At 42.2% G+C, this 19196-nt stretch overlaps 1 protein-coding gene across 6 annotated transcripts in view; it reads right to left on the bottom strand.

Annotated features, from left to right (window-relative positions):
• Positions 1–19196, bottom strand: part of CDHR1 (cadherin related family member 1) — a 41843-nt gene that overhangs the window by 20266 nt on the left and 2381 nt on the right. For 3 of the 6 annotated variants that reach the window (XM_057421566.1, XM_057421562.1, XM_057421568.1), the window contains exons 3-10: positions 11874–12019; positions 10989–11039; positions 9943–10032; positions 9358–9444; positions 8640–8756; positions 6827–6970; positions 3846–3924; positions 849–949 (exon numbers count right to left, since the gene is read on the bottom strand). In XM_057421566.1, the coding sequence (XP_057277549.1) occupies positions 849–949; positions 3846–3924; positions 6827–6970; positions 8640–8756; positions 9358–9444; positions 9943–10032; positions 10989–11039; positions 11874–12019 (815 nt within the window). The remainder of the gene's footprint in view (positions 1–848; positions 950–3845; positions 3925–6826; positions 6971–8639; positions 8757–9357; positions 9445–9942; positions 10033–10988; positions 11040–11873; positions 12020–19196) is intronic. The other 3 variants (XM_057421564.1, XM_057421563.1, XM_057421567.1) reach the window with 3 other exon arrangements.

Below are 19196 nucleotides of genomic sequence, written 5' to 3'. Positions count from 1 at the left end.
GCAGGCAGGAGAGAGAATAATGGTGGTGTACTCTCTTTCATCACTTTCATGTTCAGGTATTATCTGCATGTACAAACCACCTTAACACTCTAATTTGTATGAAGATTCACAGCTGTATATTTCTCTAGAAATCTCAGTTCAGTTCATGCTGAAATTTATGATGATTACAGCAAGATCATAGTAATGAACTAGTCCCAATAAAGCCTCAGTGAAAAAATTCTCTTCCTCATTTTGTGAGCTTAGTAACTCACCTAGTTGAAAACAGTTCTCTAAAGATAACATAGGTAATCTAATAGAGACAAAGTAACTGTTTACCTAAAGTGTTGACAAAATAGAAAAGGAAGACAACCTTTACATTTGCTGTGGTACCACAGGTAGCCGATTTTCACATTGCTGCAGGGACTACAGCCTTGAAAACTCTGCGAGGAAAACTGTACTTGAGGTATTCAGGCAAATATTTGAGTAAGAAAAATTACACACTTTTTTTTTGAGATTTAGTCTGTCATTTCCAATTCTGTTTTGCTGTCTAGGTGAGATTAACTTAAACTGGATATGTTTTGGACAGACAGGCAAACCTAGTTGGCATTTTTCTGAACGGAAGGATCAGTTCCTGTAAAGGTTGTTATTTCTCTAGACTCAGAGATGAAATTAGGACAAGATGACTTCATTTGAAAGAAGTAATTTGAGACATGAAATATTCCAAGGAACAAAATCAGTTTGTTTGGATTTATACTATCCAGCACTCTTCTCAAATATGGGAGGTAGTTTCTAAAACAGGTAAAGTCAGCTAAATCATGCCTACTCATGGCATTGAAGACCCACAGACTTCAAGTGGCTACAGAACATACCTGAACTTTTAGTTCATACAATTCTTTCTTGAGCTGATTTGGGCTTTTTACAACAGAAATGGCTCCAGTTGTGTTGTCGATTTCAAAAGAACCTTCACTTCCTGCAATAAAACCAAGATGCTCTAGTTACATGTGACACTTCCTTTTAAAGAGCAAGCATTAGCAAGCTTTAGCAACCAACCATACATTTAATTCACTGTATCTTTGTCAATATCTGTATCTACCTGTATTAGTAGATTTGAAGCCGCTTTTCAGAAATGAAGCACTTCTATGCCCAGTCACAGTGAGATGAAAATACAAATAAGGGCCAAAAAGGGTTTCCTCCCCTAGGAATGGCTCAGTGGATCTCTGGGCCTGTGGGAAGCTGCCCTCACCTCTCTCTTTCCCATCCTGGTCAGGTTCCCTGCCAGCCTCAGCCTCCAGACATGCAAATTTGGTATTCATTTCTATTATGCTGTCTTCTTTATATGCTGGTTTAGACAAAAATAGACATTCCGCATTGTATTTAGCAAATGGATAATTAAGTCTCTGAGAAACAAAAACATTTTTCTCATTAATATTAGCTAAGGTGTAAAGTCTGATGATCTGTCTGAAAGAGACATAGTCACTCTTTCTGCAGACAGCATTTCTGGAGAAGCATCTTCTGCCTTTAGATATTCAGTTGTTAAAAAAGCTCTCAGCCTCTTGCAAGGCTGTCCTAAACAAAAAGGGATTTTTGAGAATATGGGGCAAACCCCAGTGGTTTTGCAATGAGGCAAAGTACAACACAGACACGACAAGGCTGCTGGCTGACATTGCTACCACTGACCTAACTTCCACTGATCTGAAGAGAAGACCAGTTACATGGCTGCAGTCCCTTCAGACCTGGTGAATTTGTGCTGAAGCAAATGTTAGATTGTGGAGAGGCAGCATGTCTCATCACAATATCTGCATCCATCTCTCCATCAGGCCCAGGGAGAGGACCAGCCAGCAGCTCAGGGGGCTCTGCCCTGCTCTGCTGAGGGGCTATGGACACCAGTACATGCTGGCTCACATATAGTATTGGTCTCAGCATACACTTCGTAGAAGAGCTTACCACTGGAAGTAAGAGAGAAAATCCTGTATAATTAAGGAGATCAAGCCTTCAGACATAAAGGATGATGACCTGAAACCCCAGTAATTTTTCTTTCCCTCTAACTCAATTCCAGTGCTGATTTTTAAACCATCTGATAGTATACCATTTTGCTAATACCTGCAATAACTGCAACTTCATTAAAGTACAATAGATACAACATTGAACAGATACCGACTTATACAATGGTCAATTATTAAGATACATTGGCCTAGAAAGTACAGGCTAATTGAGAAGAAGCTTAAGTCAATAGTGGTTTCAAACCACCATACATTGCCTAGTTATCACAAGGAAATTGGTAACTCTAAGTGTGTAGCATTATCTGTGTTCTTTCATACAGCATGTTCAGAGGATTGGAGTATTTTCTAAAATTATCCCACACTCCCCAGATAAAAAATGCTTATAAAGAATAAATTTCCTATCTGCTGTTAGTATTTTCTTGTCCTTTGATAACCCAGCCTGCAGGTATTAGGATAATGGTTTGTCACACATAATGCTAGCATCTGAAGAGCAGGGGCAGATTGGCTGTTCTCATATTTTGTTCTTTATTTCTTCAGCTTTCTACACAGTAAAAGCATATTCTCTTCCCCTCTCTTCCATTTCATGCTAACAAAATCCTGTTAATGTGCATGAGGAAAGACTGCTCTTCATTATATTTTATGCTACTTATCTGTCATCTGCCTCCATCTTCATTTTCCACTCTTTCCTAATCATTTACCTTTTTTATCCCATACCACCTTTTTGGTCCTTCTCCATTTTCCTTGGTAATCTAATACCTTTCCTCATAAATCCCATTTCCCTTCAACATTTTTGCTGGTTCTTCTGCCTTTGCTTATTCTCCTCACTCAATTTTTTCCTTGTCTACCATATTTTCATCCCAGTTATTTGTTTTTACTCCTCATTCTCCACCTTTCATTTTATCTTTCCTCATTTTCAATCTTTTTTTTCTCAATGTTTCTACCTTCCTTTTACCTATACTCTTTTATTCATTCTCTTGCATTGAGGAGAAGGAACATCAGCAGGGATCCCATCCCGCATCAAGGCAAAACCTCAGTTGCAACCCTCTCTATTCTCTCTAGACCTTGATTTTTAGATCACGTAAGACAGTGAAGAGCTTGCTGCGTAGCTCTGCAGCTAAACCTCAGATTTTTCTTTTGAAATTTTGGGATCTCTCACACCTGGGAGTTGGGATGCCCATTGCCATGGAAGTCTTGTTTTGGAAGCAGAGGGAACAAAACAAAAATAAAGAAGTTGTATCCTGGAGTTCAGTTCAGCTAAGTTGTTGACTTCACTAGCTAATAAATCATCAATTCAGCTAAGTCATTATCAATTCAGCTGAGTCTCACATTTATGCTATTAAAAGATGTGTGATAGACACCCTTAGAATAGCTACTGAACAGCATTAATCTTCAGATAACATCTACTTTCTTCCAATGCAGTGTACAGACAGTATCTCTTCACTTATAATTTCTTCCAAGAATTCATAGGTTTTACCATTTAACTACTTTAATCACAATATTTATAAAAATATCCCTCTAGATACCAAGTCTGCATCACCCAATGCATTCTCTTGCCTCCCAGATTATAGATGCTCAGCAGCAATGAATTCATCTCCCTTTATGCTTTCTGAAATTACAAGCAGGCTACTGATGACTAACAAATCACCAGAATTACCAACTCCAACTGTAGTTCTGTGGAGTGGAAAACTAAAATTTAGCGGATTGTATGTTGGCTGTTCTGTGGTAGAAGGAGCTGTCTGAGGTACCTGACATTATTTCATGAGAGTCTGCCTCAGCTTTATTAAACTCTAGCATATCCCATTCTAATTTAATGTCAGATCTGGTTTTGACTGCCCTTCAGATTTCATAAAAGACAAGTCTACTCACCATTCACAATACTGTAATGAATACTGTTAGGTTTTCCTCTGTCTCCATCAAGAGCAACAACAGTAAGGACTTCAGAGCCCTGGGAAGTAATGGGAAATCACAGTCTGCGTGATGAGATTAAAGAGCAGTGAAATTGCAACTGCACATAATAAATTGAACACTTCTGTAAGTCTTTCTGCAAAGAGGTGTAGGGGGCAGACTAGGTACTTTTGCTTGTGCTGTATGGGGAGCACAGCAAAGACAATAGACTACCACCCAAAAAAATCAGTGCTTGGCTTTGCAGGGCAGGAGCTGAATACTACTTCTTGGACTAACTCTGTTGTTCCTATATCAATAGTTTTAGTTGTTTCTAGTGATGTCACCCATGCACTGTACCTCCAGACAAAGTGAGGATGCCCCTGCTTGCTGCTATGGACCTGCTGTGCAACCTGCCCTTGTCAGCCAGCTGCCAGCACCATGCCACTGCATACAGGGGTGGCAGAGCAACCCCAGGAGGGCCTGGGCAGCCTTCGGGCATGCCGATATGCCTTCCAAGAGACCAGTGCCAGTTTGCCCAGTACCCAGCCCTCTTGTCCTTTTTTCCAACTCAGCTTTGGGTGAGGACCAGAGGACCAGCAGGAGCAATGCACTGCTCCCCATGGGCTGCTCAGAGCTCACTGCTGTGCAGTGCCAATGGCATGGGTGTGAAAAAGCTGCATACTCTGTGTGGCCACAGTGCCTCAGCCCCAGGAGTTGGTTAGGCACAGGAGCAGTTGGAAGCCATGGCCAGGGACACATACTTTGAGCCACAGATTTGGACAGAGGCTTTAGCGTAACCAGTCTGAGATTCAAGGTTTAGTTTGGGTCACTACCAAGATGCCCTCTGGAAGCTGCTGTTGTAGGCTCCTGGTGTAGCTGTGTGACCCATGCCTGCACAGTGTGCTGAGACACAGGCAGCTATTGAGGGGTCATCTGAACTAATTAAGGTCTGCAAAAGCAAGCAGAGATCACTAAGCAACTTGGCCTACGGAACATTTAGGGCATAAAATTGTGATGAAAATTATGATTTAACTGTCCTTAAGCCTTCACTGCCTTTCTTTCTGTGCAAGTAATATGGCCATGGGCCACAGGTACTTGCGTACTGGAGACCATTTGCTCATGTGACTACTCCTATCAGTTCAGAGCGATGATGACTGTCAGCATTAAAATGCTAATGCAAGTGGCAATGAGCTGTGTAATTTAGGCCTCTCAACTGAAGTTCTACTTTTTGGGGCTGTAAAATCAGGGAACGCCAAAGTAACTGTCAGTTAATCACAAATGGCAACATTTTCATGGCAGCTCTTGTGTGAATTTTTCAAACAAGAGCGAGTCTCTGTTAGAGCAACTGGAAATACAGAACTGTATTTACCATTTATGCTGGAAGCTGCAATAAAATCTGCCCACTGAGCAAAATGCAGTGCAGGCCCTTTGAAAGTGACAGAGTACTTATAAATCCTGACAACTCCACCAAGGAGAAACAAAGCAAGTTTACAAAATTAACACCAAACATGCAAACAATGCTAAAATCAGCTAGTGCCACTCTCTCTGTGGACTACATTCTAATAGCAAAACCCACACTTGGAAGGACTGATTCGTGCTTCCGTCATTATAATATCATAATGTTGTAAGTTATGAGCTCAAGCTGGATGTAATTAACATTTATTGACTCCCATTTCCATAGTAAACACTAACTCCTGTATGCACCTGATAGTTATTTCAGGATCTATACCTAACTATGCAGAATAAATCAATATACATAATATCATTCATTACAAACATCTGCAAAATACACAAGCATTACTTCTCTGCCCTGCTGAAATGTAACAGCCTAAGCACTGAAGTGCAATATACAGTCATATGAGGGCTGCAGTGTACATCGGAGTTCTGGGCAGAAAATAAAGACACCATCTTTCCCTTAACTCAAAGGGAGATTAGTTGAACAATATGCAATCACACTGCCAAAGAGAGCAATAGTCTAGTGTTGGGTAATTTCATTAGTAGATACCATTTCTCATCCTATGTACGAAGAAAATTTTAACTAAATCTTCTGTATCGGGTGAAAGCTGATCCATACGCAGTATCATGCCATTGCTAAGATATAAAGAAAATACATTAGTTTGCAGCTTCGAGAATATGTGGCTGAAAGCACCATGGTGGATATAATAAATGATTTGCTATGATTTTTTTTTTAAGTAAATCTGCTATTAGGCATTTCTGACATGATGTCACAACCAGGATCTCAATGTACTCCTTGGATTCTGTGTCCGTGACAGATACAAAGTGATATCTTAATCAGCAGACACATGACAACAGATGCAGCATCCCTGCTTGTGAGTAGTTCTCCTAAGTATGTCCCTGCTTGCTTGACTGGGTTTTAGGCCTGGAAGGACTTCCTGGTCCATTCTGCCTGTCTAGCCATCACTGAGCAGAAAGCATCCTGCATTTTGGGGGTGTCAGGATTGCTTCTCCCCAGGTTATGTCCATGGGACAACAGAAAGAGTCTAGAGCATTTGGGCACAAATTCTCACCACACCTTGCACAAAAACAGCTATTGGTACTGGACTGATCAACTATTAAATCAAAGCACTGTGAAACCACACAGCACAAACACACAAAAGCTGCTAGCATGATGTGTTTGGGTGAGGTAGCTGGCAATCCATTTAAGCCTTCAGCCAAGGTCTCAGCTATGGAAGAGCTCTTAGTCACTGTCTGGGCTTAGACCAACATAAATGGGCAGAATTCTTTTTTATTTTCATAACAGCAACAGAAAGCCTTTCATGGCAAATTTGCAATGAATATAAATAAGAACAAGTCCGAGATTTGGTCACCTCATTGCACCTAGGAGTCAAGCCAGAGTTTAGGTCCCAGTTTCCAAGAAAGCCTGTGCTAGAAACCATAGGGCCATTATCACTGAGATGTGACAGATTGCATTTGTTCTCTTACAGGCAAACCCCAGCACTTACTGCGAGCGTATCCTCATAAACGTATCCATAGTAGGGAGTCCCAATGAACATGGGAGGAGTATCCTGAACGTCCTCCACATTGACAGTAACTGTTGTTGTGGCTGAAAAGATTTTGTTGTCTCCCCGGAGTTTCCCACCACCATCCTAGAAGGGAAGTCAGCATCAGATCCCTCTGCTGAAACATGTCTGCAAATCAGCTGCATGCACTTCATGAGCCTTCAGAAGCTCAGTGCCAGGAATCCCTTTGCTCTCTCAATACACAGATTAATCTCTGCTGCTCTATTCCCTTCCCTTTTCCATTTTTCTGCTCCCTCTCTGATGAGGAAGACAGCCTGCAGCGTCTCAGAAGTAATTTCTTATATTAAAAATGGTTGTGCCAATATATGCAGTCATATATGATCTTTTATCAACAACACAGGGGACAGGAAAATCAAGGGTCGTTTTTTTTTTTTTTTCAGAGAAAAAAGAATGTTAGAAACTGATATAAAAAGTTAGTGGCTAAGGTCTACACCTTTCCATCCTACATATAGCCTTGTCATAAACACAAGACAATGCACAGAAGCAAGCTAATGCATTTCTAGAGGGAAATTAAATAGTGCACATGATCAAAGTCTCCTAGGGCCTCTTATGTGATAAAGTGAAAGCATGGAGGAGCTGTGCAGCCAAGAACTGTTGGATAGCCAAAGTGTATAAACAGTCTCTGGGGGCTTGACTACAATCAACGCTGCGCTACTGGTACACAGAGCCAATTAGAAAGATGAGTTGCAATTTCAGAAGCTTTTAACACCCTCAGTCTCAGAGCACCAACTGGAGGTCAGTAGTCATGCTGCTGTATAAAAGTGTGACTTGTTCAGCATGTCTGCTGTACCACTTCTAAAATTTCCATTTTTTTGAAAATATGTACTATTTTTTTCCCTTCCTTCCTGCCTCAAAGGCAGTATTTAAGCCAAATTTTGTTACTTCTCCCCAAAAGAATCCTGTCTAAATAAATACATAGAAAGATCTGTACATTTTTCATAAAATATAAGAAACTCAAAGTCCTCATAAGTAAAAGCAAAATCATCCTTTTTTTCACCCCTGCAAGTCTGTCTGTGTGACAGGTCCTCACAGAATCCATAAACTTTTAATGCCTGTTATGAATCCTCAGCTGAGCCACAGGCACAGCACTGCTGAGAATGACAGTGGCAAGAAGGGATGTGCAGCAATATTTGCAGGATTTGAATAAGCTCCTGCCATAAGGCAGCAGAGAAGTAAAATTAAAAAACATCCACAGATGTTTCCAGAAGAGAAGTCGGTGACTTGTGCTGCACTGGGTCTAGCTGTGTCCTGTATCTTACTGTGGCTAATGATTGTGACCTGAACAACCTGCCTGCCGGGGGTTTGCACTTGTTGAAGTAAGTCCATGCCTTGGGCCTCATAGCAGAGCCCTGAACTCCTCCATTTGACCAAATGCTGATGCCTTTTGGAGTTAGGACTGCATACACCAACCCTTCATTTCTAGGTGAATCTCGAAATGCACAGGTGACTTTCTGCAGTGGGGCGCACTATCCTGGCACTGGGGCATGAGTGAAATGTAGGAAACCCTGTGCCAAATGCCTCCAGATGTTGTTCAGCAGCACACGCCAGTCATCTTTCCCTCCTCACTTTTCCCTGTTACCCCGCGCACCTCCAGATGTTACAGAGGGAGCGACCCTGCTGTCTCAGTATTATGCTTCATGTTTCAGCAACCCTTTAAGTCACACTTGTATTTGAACTAATCACTCCTACTCAGATACAGCCCCCTACCTCCTCTAGTTTGATAAAAGCTTTATACCTTGGCTACGACAACAATAAAATGTGTTCGTGATTTCTCATAGTCCAGGGTGACCCCTGTTTTGATGCGCAGAACACCACTGTGACGGTCTATTGTAAACTTATTAGCATGGATGTTCTAGAAGAAAACAAATGAAGAAACAGAGAGAGATTACAGGTATGGAAATAACATTGCCAAAGGGACTCATCTTTAATTTCATCTGCTAAGGGAAAAGACTAGAATAATGATATGGCTTGGGTGAATAATGTATCTGATGGATTTCACCTCTGTGTGTTTATGAACAATTCATGAACCAACCACAAGTCTATCATTATTCAGAATAAATTAGTTACCTGCAATGTAGATTTTTTTAATCTTTTTGTATTTCATTGTGCAATCTTAAACTTTGGTTAACACAGCCCATTGCATGGAAAGAGGTAGGGAGGCTTAAGAGAAAAAAGGATGAGGGGAAAGGGAAAAAGAAAAAAGGTTTTGCCCCTTAGAATTTCAAACTTCTACTGGCCTAAACAAAAGCAGGAAGTTTGCATGCATAGATTATTGTCAATAGAGTGGTGTTTTGGTGAATTTTGCAATATACAAATGAAACGTTAAAAGTACGAAACTGGCCCTATATGGACTAGTAGCAGTCTCAATCCTCAAAATCTTTTTTTTTTTTAACATGATTTCTGAGATCTCAGTATATGAGAGATGATTTTTGAAGGTACAGGTAATACCTTACCTGCAAGAAGTAGGTGATACTTCCTCCAGAGCCTGTGTCTTTGTCCACTGCCTCAGTCTTTAAAATACTGCTGCCAGAGGGAGTGTTCTGTGACCAGAAAGAGTTATCAGAGTTACACAAGAGTGGAAAACAAGGTAAGTTAGAAGAAGCAAAAAATGAACATGCAAGGAAGCAGAAAAAGAGAGTGTTGGGTAGGAAAAGTATAAATGCATTGAGGGAACCAAAAAGCAGAAGGAAAAGAGGCAAGAGATTAAAAATGGAGGATTCTGGAGAAGAACAAGAAGGAAGAAACACTTTTTGGAATAAAAATGACAAAAAATTTCAGCTAAGACAGGACACATCTTATTCCCTCTGAAGTCGTCTAAAAGCTCCCAGCAACTCAGAGCTTACCCACAGAATAGCACACTTTCAAGTACATACAGACTTATTCCCTAAGTTTGAAGTGAATATTAAATATCTACCCAGACCCTATACCAAAAGAATGCAAGTTAGTCCTGCACACCTTGTTATTTTACTGAAAAAATACTAACTCCTCTTTACATCATATTGATATATACTTCCATTATGCAAAGTAACTTCACCAACCTCTGGGACCTGGACTATGTAAGGTGCATTGATGAACTCTGGGCTCTCATCATTAGCATCCATTACAAGGATCCTGACTTTTTCAGATACCTGGAGTAGAATATGAAGAGCATATTAGGACTCAAGCTGATTTTCAACATGTACCTGTTCATATGCCTACTAAGTCAAAATCAATGAAAAATTATGTTGTAATAGAATATCTTTGCACTACACTACCAAAACTGAGTACACAAAAAAAGATACAGGAAATCCCATTTAGTTTCCCACTATTTGATCCCACTATTTCCTAATTACAGAGGTTGCCAGGGCAGTTGTGGCTGTAGGACACCAGCACATCCCAAAAATTTGTTGCAATAATCTCAGTTACTTTGTGTGAGATGAGGAAGGGCTCTAGAGTTACCCAGTCTTATCTATAGTAAAAGCATCCTACTTTTGTGGCACATCTAGTGATGAAGATCAGGTCTAATATCCTGGCTGTAACAGCATCTGTCCATAAACTGAAAATGCCAAGTAGAAATAGGATTGGATGTTTGTGCAATGCCTCAGATAAATCCTCAGATTAGATGTGATCGAAGCTTTATTCAGCAGCAGACAAGAAACCCCCCCTCACACCTTTGTCTAAGCAAATCTTCTTCATGTCATGCTAGAGAAACATTGAGGAGATGAAGGGACAGTCAGTTCTTGGGTGTCCAATGCTAGTTCCTATAATGACATGCATTTCTCCAAAGAGCCTGCAAGATCTTTCTTAGGTACGAATACTGCTGATCTGAAAGTGAAACTTCAGAGGAAACTGCTGTAATTCTGCAGGACACTAAGTAAGTCATGCTTTCAGCTCACACTACATTGTAATTATCCTCAAATATCCGAGCAAGAAGCTGGAGTGAGACTTGAGTTATTGGGAGTTCAGTGGCTCTTGAAAGAGAAGGTAAGACTCTAATGAGATTATGTTTTCTGATAAAATGAGATAGTCCCTGTAAGGCAATTTAATAGGAGGAGGCATATGGAGACAGACAGTTTTACAAGCTACAGCATAATTAAATACTCACTGTACTCAGGCCATCTGAAATACTGACAATAACTTCAATCTCATCTTCCTTCTGTAATCCAAGAAAATTCCTTTGTTAGAGAGATAGTGTTTGCCATGATTGAAAAAGGGACTGCAGATTTAAGGGTTTCTCAGCAGGCAGGTGGAAGTAACAATTAATATCACAAAGCAATCACAGCAGAGGCTAGGAAGACCCCTCAAAGGCTTCAGCTGTGAGGCTCCTTGGACTTTCTGTGGCTACTGTCAGGAATTGGTTGGGCTGGGAATCCCTGTTGTCCTATAAAGTGCTAGGGAAAATCGGTCATCTTTTTCAAGAAATACTCCATAAAAAGGTACAACTGGCTCAAAATTATTTTGTTTCAGTACACAGAATTTTGAAGGGTATAATAAGAACTGTGTACCCTTCCTTGTGAAGGAAAAGTGAAGGGTTCACCGTCTGTGTTCCCAGAATAAGGCTGCCTTTAGTCCACTGTTGCTGGGATCATCTTTACCCTACATGGTTACATGGGCTGAAGGGCTATGGTATAACTAGAGAAGTATCGCAGAGCACTAATGATGGGAGAGGCCCTGTCTGAGGATGAGAGGACTCTAACCACCCTTAAGTGCTTGACGGAGGGCAGCTGGGAGAAGATAGGAATAAACAGTAAACTTCCCTTTCAGAAAAAGCTGGACAGACAGCTGCTGAAAATTTTGATAGCAGTGTCAGTGGCACAAGCCAACTGAAAAAAACTTTAATGAGTGAAGCATAATGTCTCAGAACTACCAAGCATATTACATGTTTTGAGAAAAATAAGTTGGTGGTGTCCCTCAAAGCTGCAGATCAAGGACATCTGCTGCAGACGAAGGACATTCCATGAACACAGGGAGTGGTGGCATTTCACTCTACCTCTCTGTCAAGCTCCTCAATCAGTGTAACATTTCCAAGGTTCTTGTCAACAGAAAAGTAGCGTCTTGATCCAGCTTCATAGGCCAGGCTGTATGTCACGGGATCTCCTTCTGGATCAGTTCCATTAAGAGTGTACACATGGGTACCTGAAAAATTTGCATTTAACAGTGTTTTGCTGTGGTTACTTCACTCAGTATTTCATAGGTCTGTTCTTTAGGAACTTAGCTACATTGCAGCAGGCAAAGCTTTTCTGAAACAAACCCACTTACTCATATATATGGATATATATATGATATATATGATAGGATATGTGGATAAGAAGACAGTTCAATACTCCTGATTGACAGTTTTTAGGCTACTGGTTAAACCAAGTTTATCTGTGCTGGTTGCCTTCACTTCAGGGCCTTTCTGTGCCTAGATCAACACTGTTCACATCATTGTGTTTACACAGATTACAAGCTCTTGACTAACTCTCAGCCCAGATGAGTCAGAAGTGGTGCTGTTATAGGACTGGGTGACAATTTCAGCAGTACCAGAGGCCCTCCCTCCCATTCCCATTTTCTATGGAAACAATGAAATAGTGAAGTAGCAGGCAAAGGATCTGGCAATGGAAAGCAGCACTCCCACAGGAGTGGACCTAGGCTCTGAAGCCCAGGAGATGCAAGGACATTTGAAGACTTCTCCACTTTCAGAACTCATTAAGGCAAGAGACTTCTTTCCTGCTTCACTCCCCCTCATTAGCTCCCTCTCATTAAATTCTCTACTTGACACACCCACTCATGCTCATGCCAATGAATAAATTCTCCAAACTCATCAATGTATTTCTTTCACAGGCTGAGGAAAGAGAGATTGCTGTTGCTATTTTTTGACATTTGAGAAGTTGGTGCCAGTTTTTCCAGCAAACTGACTTTGTTTGTCACAAGCGCTGCTTCCTGGGGGAGTTATAACACCCACGGTTTCAAAACACAGGAAGGGTTTATCAGTATTATATTTTTTAAACTTACATGCCTGTCATTTTACTGTGCATGAATATCTTCATCTAAATAGAACTTCAAGCACCTTACAAATATCAGTTAAATAAGCCTGAAATATAAACCAATGTTGTTGTTTCCTTCCAATGCACTGTGCCTTGTGTATGTTACCTGAGATATTCAAGTTGCAGAGGTTTGGAACAGAAACTCTGTTTACATCCAAGTTCTCTGCACTGGAAATACTGTAGCCAAGTGACTCAGTGGTTAGTAGTGAGTTTTGCTTGTGCATGGGACTCAAAGATATGATGGAAGGATCCCTGCTAAGAAAGATAGCAAAAAGTGAAGGAAGAACACTGTTAAAGGGAACCCAGAGGACTCCCGTTTTGACTCCAGTCTACTCTGGCCCTGAGTTTGCAAGATTTTTAATTTTGTACTCAAAAGTCATAACCTTTTTCTCTTGCTCTCTGCAGTAGCAGTGGAGTTTTTCACTGACCTGGTCCATAAGATTCTGTGAAGCTTTGGTTAAGGTCCTGCACACAGCACTAACAGGTCAGATTTTTGAATGTTTCCTCAGTTTTGCAATGCAGCCTTTCATTCCTCATCTCCTTATTCCTTGGCATGCAAAATGTGAAGCAAACAGATCAGTGGGCTTAACAGATGTGCAACACCCAGGCTTCAGAGGTGATAGTTAGAAAACATGGTTGTCGTCTTTGCGTAACAGCAGATTATGGCAAGCCATGTGGGATCTGTGCTCGCTTATGAGTAACCTTTCTTATGATAATTACCAGGGCAATATTTGGGTGACTTTGTACAGAAACATGTTCACATTGCAAAATCCAGTGGGCTCACAGGAGCTCAAATCACAGACCCTGTTATAAGCTGGCTCAGCCATCCAACAACTGTCCAAGATCTGCAGAACAGGTTCACAAAACTACAAAACACTTTCCACATTTTTCTTGGAATCTTTCCTCCAAAACAGAGTAGAAAACAACAACTCATCTGTAACTGAGATCCGCTGAGATTATTAGGGAAAGACAATGGGTGGTATGATGAGACACTCCTCTCATTGGAACTGACCCTTGTAAGTACAAAGAAATGCTAGGAGAAGAATAAGCTAGGCTAATATAGTGTCCTGAAAGGACACCTGCATCCTGATATAGCTGTCTACATAACAGACAGCAATTTCAAGCCTGTTGAAGGTTCTGCAGCACCAGCACTGACTGCATTTATTCTTGTTTTTCAAAAGTTTTGTCTTAATATCACAACTGGGGCCAAATGGAGAATTCAGGTGTTGACTGCCAGCACTTCACTGGCATCATTATCAATACAGTGCTTTTCTTCAGCTTTTTTTTGGCCACTAGAAGTTTTTATTACTAGCTGTTTTTATGTCCTTTATTTTCTTCACTTTTCCTGTCCCTTCCACTTTATACACCTCAGGCTGTTCTGCCTGTTTCTAGCTCATGTGCAGTGGAGAAACAGGGTGGTCATCACGACCTACATCTGGAGTCTATTGGAGCCTGCAGGAAACAACCAGGCACAAACTCTAGTGCTGTGACTGGGGCTGCTCTGAAGTACCCACACTGGTATTATGGACAGAACATGTGCTAAAGAAGAATAGACTATGAAAGTTTAGGTGAGTATGTTTGAACCTGGGCTGCTTCTTCCAATCTCACAATTTTCTCTCCCACATTTTTTAGGAATTTTCTTATTAAGGAAAACAGGAATTTTCTTGCTGCTGAATGTGAGAAGAAACATTGATATCAGTACAGACTCAGATTGCTGAGGTTTCTGAGGAAGTAATGAAGGATGTCATTGATCCATTTACACTGGACTGTCTGCTTCCTAGCTAAAACTGATACTTCTTCATTTTTCATAACACAGAACATTTGTGTGCACTTTAAATTGGATTGTGGATCAAAATTTCTTTCTCTAGCTCATTATAATTCTTTTTTTCTTCTCTGAATTGCGCAGTACTCTCTGTATCATTAACACCCCTGAGAACACTTCTCAGCACAGTGTTAATGCCAATTAAAAACCTCCTCTCAGCGTGCTGTCTCTATTTGCTGAAAAGAAAATAAATGAGAAAACCAGCTAAAATCTTATCAGTGAGGACCAAGTAAACAGCTTCTCCCTGTCAGAAAGATAAGGGAATTGAAGAATCTTTACCCAAGGAGTTAGCAAATGCTGCGTAAGGGCCCTGGTCAGAAGAGCTGGATGCTCTGAGGATCTGAGGGATGGCACAGCAGGCTAGGATAGAAAAGCCCCAGGTTGCTGCACGCTGCATGCTGCTCCCTGCTACAGCTGCTTCCCAGGAGACATTCCAGGCTTTCACTCTGTTTTCCTATTCCATCTTAAAAATCATTTGCTCTTTGCTCCTGCCACTGAAGATGAATGGCTGTTCCATGATGCCATTGCTCCATTTTACTTCATTTCTGACTTATATTTATTCACAGCCAGGCTGGTTTTGCTCCGTTTTTCTCTGGGGGCTGGTTTTGTCCTCTCACTGAAGACATGCTCTCATCTCTGCTCATCTCATCTCAGCAATCAAATCCCCTCCCTGCCAAGCCAAACAAGCCAAGCACATTTTGGACTCATGCTAAGTTCCCCACTGTCTTTTGTCACTACAGCTGCATCTGTTAACAAGAGGCTGAGAGGGACATCCATGGCTGTGCTCCCAGGACAGGGCACCTCTGTTGCCAGTGTCACAGCAAATACCATCTTGCCTAGGTCTCTATGCCTGCTCTGCACCTGTCTCAGCCAAAGACCCATTTCCCCACCAGGAAAGGTGATGGACAGTTAACACAAAACCTACATACAGCTGGTTTACACTCCAAGCTCACCCCAGGAAAAAGGAGCTCAGGCTCTTGGAGGACATGGACCACACACCAAGAACATCTCCTTTCCCATTCACTACCAGCTACTGCTGCTTCCTGCACACAGTCAGGCGAGTTCTGCACCCCAGCGCACTGTGCTGCCTTCAAAGCAGAGACACAGCCAGGATCGGCACCCCAAAAGCCACGGCTTTTGGGCCTGCTGCGAAACAGGCCCTACAGCTGCAAGAGAGTATGGCACCAAGTGCTCAGCATGAGGCCCAAACCACCACAACAGCAACGTGTCCCCATGGCACCCACAGCAACCAACTGGGAACAACCCATCTGGGGGTAATTTTCAGATGTATCTGCAGTTTCTGTTAGAAGAATAAATACAAAAGTGATTGCTGTAACACGTGAGTCACCTGCACATGTCTGTGTAGTGCTCTGCTTTGCAGCGCAGCTCTATTTTGTGCAGCATCAGCTCTGCTGCGGTGGTGCAGAAGGCAGGCTGTGGTTTACAGTTTTATTCTGGAAGCTTCTAGTTTTCCTAGGAGGAAGACTTTAGTTTCTGCAAAAAGCTGAATATTTTCGCACCTTCAGAATTTTGGCCTTTCTGGAACCATCTGAATGTGACGTGTCGGTGGGTCTCTAGGTTTCAAGGCACAGCTTGGGATAGATCGTCCAGGTCTGTGTCCTTTCTAGTCAGAAAGGAATTATCATTTTTGAGGATAAAAAAAATGTGTGTCAATTCTTTCACTCAGATTCTCTTGGTGACAAGGAGGGCTGGAAACGGTGGGTAGAAAAAAAAAAATCCTTACAGGTTCAGCTATTATGTCTGTGAAGGATGAAATACAGAACCACATACAGAGAGATGGCTGAGTGCCAGGATGGGATTGCTGAGAGCTGAAGGAAGGACCAGGAAACACTTTAACAGGGATTCTCACCAGTATGGGGAGAATCAGCTGGATCAGGGTGATAGAAATGATGGGTACCAGAGGGGACAAGAGGGCTCTCCACAGCCAGCTAAGAACGATGGGAAGGAATGAGACCAGGAGTGTGTAGGAACAGCAGCTGAAGCTTGAAGGGTGACGTGACCTGAAATGATCAGGCCATGGTAGGTAGCTGGCAGCTGTAGCTTTGATCAAAGAACTACCACTGCAAACTGGCTTTTCATGGTGGGGAGCGCACACTTGGGCACATGGGGAAAAAAGACAGGAAAACCACAAGGATGAGATTGCAAAGATCTTCAGGGCATCGATGATGGCTGGGCTTTGAGAGAGTAATGAACTTAGGCCTTCTCACAGTATGCTTCAATCCCTTGGCTTTGCAGCTCTTCTCAGTCCCACTCTGTCCTCACTATGAAGGCTTACAGGGATTAATGAGGCAAGATGAAAGAAACAACCCGAAATAGCATCCCACACGTGCCTTAAGACCTTGATTAGGACAAGCACATGTACTTTCTGTATGTACACAGGCAACTCTTTGCAAAGTGCTAATCGCCCACCTACCCTGCTAACAGCCACACAAACTGCAACTGCTACTTCAGTTCATAACTTTTCCCATTCTTCTTAAATCTGGCACTGGAAAAGACTGCTGTTCTGGCCTTTCTTACCTCAGGGGGTCTCATGCTCTGCAGCAATAAATGGGATCTGGGAATCTGCAGACACTTTAAAGCTTTCATACAGAAATAGTATTTGCTCTTTTTGTGATAGCTTCTGTCACAGTGTATGTAACTTGGTAGATTACAACTATCTGTAAGTAAGCAAAATTGCATAAGGGAAAAGAAGGTCAAGTTAAGAATGATATAAGCAAGATAATGTGATTTTCTTGAATTTGATGCATTCATGCAGCCTCAGCCCTGCAATTTCTCTTTCTATAGTCACAAAGAGAATCCATCATCTCCTTTCAGTGCTCAGAATGCTCCATGTCCCTTGCCTACAGATGCCTGGGAATATAACTAGCACACACCATTTTGCCAACTGCTTGTAATCTCAGCGAGGCCAAAGACTGTAAAATTCCTGGAGTTTTATTAAAGCTGCTGTCCATGGCGTTGCTGCTGCCAAGAAAAGCATCCTGCCTACAACTCCATATTTTATGTAAGCACAGTGAGGACCTAATGGCAACCTGCCTAATTTGCAGCACCTAAACCTGAGTGAAGCCATCCAGAATCAAACATATGTAAGTTTTAATCCCCGTTTTGCCACTGATCATCGTCTTCAAACTGAAAGATGACTGCTGGAATGTGGATGCTTGAGACTGCACATGGATTTGGGGGACCAGATGTCTCCTCCTCCTTCTGGAGAAGATCGGTGCAGAGTAATGAAGAGTAACAACCTCCTCTGTGGTGTGACACCCATCACTGGGGCCACAGAAAATGGTGAGCCTGGTAGCCATTTAGCACAGGCGGTGTGTGAGCCCTCACTAAGCTCTGGCACGAAGCTCTGACTGTGGTCTGATGTGAACACTGGTCCCTTCACCCTGCATAAAGCTGAATGAACACCCAGCACTGCAGCACTGAAGTGTTTGTGCCCTCCCCTTGAGAGAGCAAAGCCAAAGCATCTTCAAGGGGTGAGTGTGCTAACGCGGGTTGGGGGTAGCCACAGCAATTTTCAATGAACAAACCGCAAGCAGCCATATTCCAGTGGAATTTCCTAAAGTGCTTTCACGAGAGAGGACCCTGCAATACTTAAGGATTTTAGTCAGTCTTCCAGGAATTAGCCCAAAGAAGCACTGGCAGCTGCATGGCAAAGCTACCACATTTGCAGTTCTCAAAAGTAAGGTGTTATCTCCCTTTCCCAAGAGTTTCTCTAGGCCCTTTGGAAAAGCCTAAGCTCAACACTCTCTAAGATTTCACCTCAGAGAAATGCTTTTGGTGGCACCTTTGGAATTTTAACTCAGAAGCTTCTTCTCATGTCTTTTAAAGCACATTTATATAGCAAATTAGAATTTCAAGCCAGGCAATGTAAACACACTCTGGATGAAGCCAGCAAGCATGAGGCACAACAGCACTGCAGACGGAGCAGCTTGAGCTTTTTCACTGCTGCAACCAAATTATAAACTCCCCAGGGACCCCTATGTACGTAATCTGGCTGCTAATGTTACAAAAGCACATGCAAAAGCCACCATGTATTTGTCATAATCCTTCCTTGGGCTAGTTAGAACAGTAACCTGGGCTCTGATCCCTCACACTCCTGTTTATCTGTTGAAGCATGCATGCTGTCCATTTTCCTCTACCTGGAGCCCCACAGCAGATGCACTGTGTCTCAGTGCTGGCAAATTACTGCACTTTGCTGCTGCAGGGAGGGCTGTCATCCAAGAGTACACGTGGTGCTGTGCTCTTGATAGGAAGGACATTTCTGACTATGTTGCAGCTCTGTGCCATCTTTAGCTCCCCAACCTCATGCAGGTGGCTGGAGGCTCCCAGCAGTGGCAGGGAGAGGCTGATGCTCTGTAAATGTCTGCAGTCTAGCACCACACCAGGGGATGGGAGTTTGATAATAAGCAACTTGTACTGCATGCGGTTTGAGTGGTGGAGTTGG

Source organism: Pezoporus wallicus, unplaced genomic scaffold (assembly GCF_028554395.1).
Source record: "Pezoporus wallicus isolate ANWC-B61680 ecotype Strahan unplaced genomic scaffold, APGP_CSIRO_Pwel_v1 contig_4816, whole genome shotgun sequence".
NCBI classification, from domain to species: Eukaryota; Metazoa; Chordata; class Aves; order Psittaciformes; family Psittacidae; genus Pezoporus; species Pezoporus wallicus.
The sequence above is the reverse complement of the archived record's forward strand: the minus strand, read 5'-3'. Positions and strand labels throughout refer to the sequence as shown.